General features: G+C 38.5%; 1 protein-coding gene across 1 annotated transcript in view; it reads left to right on the top strand.

Moving 5' to 3' along the window:
• The window catches only part of RNF212 (ring finger protein 212), a 28,032-nt gene extending 21,299 nt beyond the window's left edge, over positions 1-6,733 (top strand). The window contains exons 10-12 of the mRNA XM_074950167.1: positions 592-664; positions 1,858-2,054; positions 6,696-6,733. Of these exons, the coding sequence (XP_074806268.1) occupies positions 592-664; positions 1,858-2,054; positions 6,696-6,733 (308 nt within the window). The remainder of the gene's footprint in view (positions 1-591; positions 665-1,857; positions 2,055-6,695) is intronic.
• The last annotated feature ends 1,343 nt before the right edge of the window (positions 6,734-8,076 follow it).

Raw genomic sequence — 8,076 nt, forward strand, 5'->3', positions numbered from 1 at the left:
TGGGTGAAAGAGAGAAACAATAATTGGAGAATTGAAGCAGCTCGTGGATACTATTTTAATATTTTAATTGACAAGAGCAGGAAAAAGAAACTAACAAAAGAGGTGGGCAAATTTTTTCACCCAAAACCTTTTTTTACCAAAAAATGTAGATTTGGTTTGATCAACATTTCACAAATTGATGTAGAATTTGTCAGATTATTTCAGTTGGAAAAAAAACCCTTAAACTTTTTTTTATTTATTGAAAAACTCCAAAAAAAAAATTGTGTTGGGTCAACTGAAATAAATTTTTGTTTAAAATTTTTTGTATGGTGAGTGAACTGAAAAATTAGCTATTCACACAGCTGTACACAATTTTAATACTATGTTACTCCCTCATCCACATACTAGTTGTCACTTTCTGCCGCCACAACGTGCCTACCTCTATCCTTCACTTTTTGTCCTCAGGGCTCTCCACCATTGTTTATGCTGGCATAAACCTGTGATGAATTTGACCCAAACTTTATAAACTAAGATTCTTACCTTTGTCTCCAAAAATGATACCTTCAGTAAAGGGTGCACTTAATTTTTAATATAGTTTTTAAATCATTATAGGTAGTGTTTCTTATAAAAGTTGTCAATCATCGGGACCAACTGCAAGTCAAAATAGCACAGCAGGATCTCTAAGGTAACTAGATACAGCTCATGCTTTTCAAAATGTTACAGCTTTTGTAAAGAGAATGAAATTAAATCTTGCCTTACTTCATAATCAATCTATGTAGTGTAATGGCTGAATTGTGTATTTTGCCTTTCCAAAAAAGAAAAGATATTGTGCAAGCTAACTGTAATTTATACACGTTTTTATTCTTGTTGGGTGGCCTGATTTTGAAACTATGGGTTCCAAAATTTGCACAGGCAGTTAGAGTATATATAGCTGTTTGCACCTGCAATCGTGGTATTTGCACACAAAAATCTGTCTCTAATGTGAACAAAGTGGCCAAAATCTTTGTTTTATGTCTCATCTGAAAGGCAGCACTTCCACCAGCACAATATTCCATTCATTATACTTGGGATATGGCTTCTGTAATTACTCAGAGAGAATAGTGCTACTCACTAAGTCACCTGAAACACTTCCTGCAGCACCTACATCTCACTTAGAACTTTCTCATCCAAGTATTGACCAGCCTCATTTTTAAACTTGCATGAACTGTGGAAATCACAGAACAATGCGATATGGTTCCAGACCATGCAAGTGCATTGCATCCACAATTTTCAATCATAAGAACAGAAAAATGGCCATACTGGGTTAGACCACTGGTCCATCTAGCCCAGTAGCTTGTCTTCCCACTGTGGCTGGTGCCAGATGCTTCAGAGGGAATGAACAGAAATGGGAATTATCAAGTGATCTGTTACTTGTCATCCAGTCCAGCTTCTGGCAGTCAGAGGCTTGGAGGACACCCAGAGGATGACTATCTTGGCTAATAGCCATTGGTGGACCTATCGTCCATGAACTTGTCTAATTCTTTTTTGAACCCAGTTAGACTTTTGGAGGTGTGTTGTGTGACCTTATGTTTGTTTTAAACCTGCTACCTATTAATTTCATATTATTATACATTTTCAGATTGATGTGAAAATACATAATACAAATATAAAAATGTCCTTTTTTCCTGTTTCATCACTTTCTCCCTTGTCTTGTCTTTCAGTTGTTTGCAAAAATGTCACCTAACAGTCTAACATTCTGATAAATAATACATGTGTGTGTGAAATAACTGATAATAATTTTTTCCTTTAAAATATAAACTTTGAGAATTTCTTTAACAATTTTTGAAATCTATTGAAGTATAAAAATGTTTCAGATCTTTTCACTGATTGCATTAACAGATCAACACCATTAAGAATACCAAATAACGGACATTCGTTCAGTTCATCATCTGGATCACAAAGTACTAGAATAGGCTTATGGGATACTCCTCGTTTCAGAACTCCTCAGTTGTATGCATGTACACCACCTTTCTCACAGGCATCTGTAACAAGACAGCCAATCACCATCTCCAGTCTTCTACAGAGGCAACATATAGGCAAGTAAATTCTATGAATTATCAAAATTAAATTATTTGCCTTGAAAAGTTTTCAAGGTACAATATAAATTATTGATTATGCAATGCACAGTTTATAATTTTGGAAAATTTGGGGTATAATATCAACACAATGTGAAGCCTTCCATACAATATTTAGAGTAGTTGAGAATGTACCTTTTGTTTTGATTTGCATGATGATATTATCATAAAGATATAGAGAAGCTTAAATCTAGTAATTTTAATATTTGCTTTTAAGCAAAGTTCCAGTTTTGAAAAATTCAATCTATATAATAATTTGGTAAAAGCTATTGTGATTGCAACTTTAATGTACTTCTTTTTCCCTTAGTTAATCCCTTGAAATCTGTAATTATTCCGAGGCAAAAAACTTGAATAAGAAGTTATTACCACTGACCTTTTTGGCAAATACCCTAAGAGATTTTTTAAAATGTAATGTTATTTGAATATAAGGCTACATTAAGCCCCCATGGCTGGCCTATGTCAGCTGACTTGGGCTCGCAGGGTTTGGGCTGTGGGGTTATAAAATTGCAGAGTAGACATTTGGGTTTGGGCTGGAGTCCAGGGTCTGGGACTATTCCCACTCGTGGGGTCCCAGAGCTCAGCCTGCAGCCCAAGCCCAAACATCTACACCTCAATTTTACACCCCTGCAACCTGAACCCCATGAGCCAGGTCAGCTGCAGGTGTTTAATTGCAGTGTAGGCATGCTCTGAAAGTCTTGAAATCAACAGCAGTGGTGGCCTTACCTTCTTGAAGAAACTGCAGATACAGATGATAAACATGCAAGAGCGAGTGGTTCTAATTGGCTGCAGTTTAGTTTTCATAAATAGCATGCACTTGGCGTCTACGGATTATTGGGACTTCAGATGCTGGACAACATGAGGCTGTTTATGGTCCTTCTTCAGTTGGCACCCAGATAGTAGCAGGGAGAAGCTGGTGCCAGCTCTGGTACCTCCCTTCCCCCACCCTCCTCTTCCCCAGCATCACCAGTGGTAACATCAAAACCTTCCTTCCTCCAAAGTTTCAGTTATGGTAAGGGCTAGGGAAAGAAAACAGAGCACATAAGGGGGTATCCTGGAAGGAGTTCTATAGGACCTGGGGAAGAGTAATGAACCAGGTGAACTGGAGGTAAAAATGTGGTAGGAGTATTCTGAAGAGATGAACTAGAGGCCCTGGGAGGACAAAGGTATTAAATGTAGGCCTGAATGGGAACCCTGAAGAGACAGAGGAGGGTTTCAGCTGTGAACCTTCAGCAGTGAATTTAGGAATGTCTGGCGTAGGTAGAGAGAATCTCTTAGTGCAGGGATGAACAGTAGTGGTGGGGATAAACTGAGGGAGTGTGTGTAATGAACTGAAGGGTCTGTAGGTAGTAGTTGGAAGGATGGATAGGATGTTGCTGGAGAGTGAGGGGCAGTTGGGAGGTCCTGAGGAGGAAGAGGAACTGTGTGGAAAAGAAACCAGGAGATCCTGAGAGTCAAGGAAAAAAAGAACTGGTAGTGATCTGGATAGGAGCTGGGGGGAACTAATGGAGGAGCTGATGAATGAGAGCCCCTGGGACTGAGCATGGAGGACTGGAAGGAATTCAGAAAGGATGGGGTAGAATAATTAGCAGGTAAGAGAAAGAAGGAAGAAAGGAGTCCAAAGATGGAAGAGAGAGAAGTGATGACACCCAGGGGAGACAGAAAATAAGGAGAGAAGGGGAAATTGAAGAGGAAGAGAAAGTTCTTCTTCAAGAGATGTCCCTGTGGGTGCTCCACTTCAGGTCAAGGTGCGTTCCCAGCGCCTTCGTTCGGAGATACTGCTGACTGCTTCTTATTTAAAATGTCACCTGAAAGTGAGAAAAGGCATTCACATGGCACTTTTGTAGCCGGCGTTGCAAAGTATTTATGTGGCAGATATGCTAAACATTCGTATGCCCCTTCATGCTTCGGCCACCATTCCAGAGGACATGCTTCCATGCTGATAATGCTCGTTAAAAAAATAATGCGTTAATTAAATTTGTGACTGAATTCCTTGGGGGAGAATTGTATGTCCCCTGCTCTGTTTTACCCGCATTCTGCCATATATTTCATGTTATAGCAGTCTCGGATGATGACCCAGCACATGTTCGTTTTAAGAACACTTTCACAGCAGATTTGACAAAACACAAAGAAGGTACCTGTCAAGGTTCCTTCCCCACTCTGAACTCTAGGGTACAGATGTGGGGACCTGCATGAAAGACCCCCTAAGCTTATTCTTACCAGCTTAGGTTAAAAACTTCCTCAAGGTACAAACTTTGCCTTGTCCTTGAACCCTATGCTGCCACCACCAAGTGTGTTAAACAAAGAACAGGGAAAGAGACCACTTGGAGATGTCTTCCCACCAAAATATCCCCCCAAGCCCTACACCCCCTTTCCTGGGGAAGGCTTGATAAAAATCCTCACCAATTTGTACATGTGAACACAGACCCAAACCCTTGGATCTTAAGAACAATGAAAAATCAATCGGGTTCTTAAAAGAAGAATTTTAATTAAAGAAAAGGTAAAAGAATCACCTCTGTAAAATCAGGATGGTAAATACCTTACAGGGTAATCAGATGCAAAACCTAGAGAATCCCTCTAGGCAAAACCTTAAGTTACAAAAAGACACAAAAACAGGAGTATACATTCTATTCAGCACAGCCTATTTTACCAGCCATTGAACAAAAATAAATCTAACGCATTTCTAGCTAGATTACTTACTAACTTTTTACAGGAGTTCTGAGCTGCATTCCTGATCTGTTCCCGGCAAAAGCATCACACAGACAGACAGACCCTTTAGTCCCCCCACTCCAGCTTTGAAAGTATCTTGTCTCCTCATTGGTCATTTTGGTCAGGTGCCAGCGAGGTTATTTTACCTTCTTAACCCTTTACAGGTGAAAGGGTTTTGCCTCTGGCCAGGAGGGATTTTATAGCACTGTGGACAGAAAGGTGGTTACCCTTCCCCTTATATTTATGACAGCACCAATGTGAGATTTCTAAGAATAGATAAAGCACTCGACCCAAGGTTTAAGAATCTGAAGTCCCTTCCAAAATCTGAGAGGTGTGGCGAATGCTTTCAGATATCTTAAAAGAGCAACACTCCGATGCGGAAACTACAGAACCTGAACTACCAAAAAAGAAAATCAACCTTCTGTTGGTGGCTTGTGGCTCGATTGATGAAAATGAACCACTCTGCTTTGGATCGTTATCGAGCAGAAGCCGTCATCAGCATGGATGCATATATTCTGGAATGGTGGTTGAAGCATGAAGGGACATATGAATCTTTAGTGCATCTGGCATGTAAATATTTTGCGATGCCAGCTACAACAGTGCCATGTGAATGCCTGTTCTCACTTTCAGGTGACATTGTAAACAAGACATGGGCAGCATTATCTCCTGCAAATTGTAACCAAACTTGTTTGTCTGAGCAATTGGCTGAAGTAGGACTGAGTGAACTAGTAGGTTCTAAAGTTTTACATTGTTTTATTTTTGAATGCAGTTATTTTTTGTACATAATTCTACATTTGTAAGTTCAACTTTCATGATAAAGAGATTGAACTACAGTACTTGTATTAGGTGAATAGAAATATACTATTTCTTGTTTTTTACAGTGCAAATATTTGTAATAAAAATAAATATAAAGTGAACACTGTACACTTTGTATTCTGTGTTGTAATTTAAATCAATATATTTGAAAATGTAGAAAACATCAAAAATATTTAAATAAATGGTATTCTATTATTGTTTAACTGTGCGATTAATCGTGATACATTTTTTAAATTGAGTGATTAATCACAATTAATTTTTTTAATCGCTTGACAGCCCTATTTATGATGTATTCAAAAATTGCAATTCAGATGTAAAATTGCAAGCTTCCTTCCCAAAGCTAGTAAGAAGCACCATTCTGTCCCCAAGACCAACAGTCAGAAAAATTTGGAGTTTGTAGGCCAAGCAGTTTTGGAAATATGACAAGCCAGAAAGAAAGAAAGATTAAATTGACCTTAATTGTTGAACCCCCATATCTTCCAAAAACATTATGCAATTTGCCCCAGAAATGTCTTCTTGTGGGCTATGATCTGGCTTGTGAAATGACATATGCATGTGATGGATTCGGGAAAAATGGGTGATAGAGGATTGGGTAGAAAACTGGACATGTAATCATGGAAAGATATCTTGAGCTTCAATTAAAGGAACAAGGATCTGATCTCAGTTTCTGGTGTAAATCCAGTAATTTAAATGTAGTGTAATACGGTTTCTCTGAATAATGCTTCTGTTCATTGGTATAACTGAGATGAGAGTCTTACCTTAGCGTCTTTTAAACAATTAGAATCCTAATTCTAAGTATGGGGCTCAATCCTGTTCACAAGTACACTGACACTTATTTTCATGTTCCCTGTAAAATCACTTACCATATTTGCACTTGCATACATAGAAACAGCTTTGCCAAAATTCATAACAACATGTGTTCCTTTATGTTTGTTTTTTATATTAATATTTATAATGATTTTTCATTTTTGATTTTTTTTATTTTTCTTAACAAAATAGATTTTACTTAAATGAATGCAATGATTCTTTAGCTTTATGTAAAAATATTTATACCTTTGTATTTTTAAATCTTCCTTATAGGATCTACTAATCTTGGAGGATATTCAGTAGAAAGATAAGCAAATGTCTGGAATCTATATTGTTCAATAAGCATCTGGAGAAACCCTCCACTAGCTTGTGTACATCGGAGAGTATATGTAATTTCTATAAAATGTCATGTTGGAATAAAACAACAAACTGGTCACCTTGGTGAAAGCACTCTTAAAATAATATTGTTAATTAAAATCCACAGTTCTTTTAAATGGAAATGGAAAATGTTTTACTGTTCTTAAAATCTTTGACCAAAAATGTATTGCATAAATATTCACGCTTTTGTAACCAGGCATCAAGACTAACATGACTGCATATTCAATAAGCACTTCTTTAAAGTACTCTTCTGTTGGTGAGAGCTTATAAATTCTCTGAATCGCCAAACTAGCTATACTTGTGGCACCTTAGAGACTAACCAGTTTATTTGCGCATGAGCTTTCGTGAGCTACAGCTCACTTCATCGGATGCATAGCATATCGTGGAAACTGCAGAAGACATTATATACACACAGAGACCATGAAACAAAACTTCCTCCCACCCCACTGTCCTGCTGCTAACAGCTTATCTAAAGTGATCATCAAGTGATCATCAAGGAAGGCCATTTCCAGCACAAATCAAGGTTTTCTCACTCTTCCCCCCCACACACACACACACAGACACACATACAAACTCACTCTCCTGCTGGTAATAGCCCATCCCTCTTTGAAACCTCTCTTTATAATGCGCATGATAATCAAGGTGGGTCACTCTGAGTTTGTGTGGGTTGGTTTTGGAGGGGGTGTGTGGGGGGGGGGGGTGAGAAAACCTGGATTAGTGCTGGAAATGACCCACCTTGATTATCATGCGCATTATAAAGAGAGGTTTCAAAGAGGGATGGGCTATTACCAGCAGGAGAGTGAGTTTGTATGTGTGTCTGTGTGTGGGGGGGGGGGGGGGAAGAGTGAGAAAACCTTGATTTGTGCTGGAAATGGCCTTCCTTGATGATCACTTGATGATCACTTTAGATAAGCTGTTAGCAGCAGGACAGTGGGGTGGGAGGAAGTTTTGTTTCATGGTCTCTGTGTGTATATAATGTCTTCTGCAGTTTCCACGATATGCTATGCATCCGATGAAGTGAGCTGTAGCTCACGAAAGCTCATGCTCAAATAAACTGGTTAGTCTCTAAGGTGCCACAAGTACTCCTTTTCTTTTTTCTTTTTACGAATACAGACTAACACGGCTGTTACTCTCAAACTAGCTATGTATATGAGTAGCTTCAAAGTGCATATTTGTTTAAATGGTTGTGCACATATACACTATTGTGTGCATGCTCTGTATTAGAGATGGGTCTAAATCAAAACTCCAGATCCTAACATCTTAATAGTTGGTGGTA

This window comes from Natator depressus, chromosome 4, assembly GCF_965152275.1.
Source record: "Natator depressus isolate rNatDep1 chromosome 4, rNatDep2.hap1, whole genome shotgun sequence".
NCBI classification, from domain to species: Eukaryota; Metazoa; Chordata; order Testudines; family Cheloniidae; genus Natator; species Natator depressus.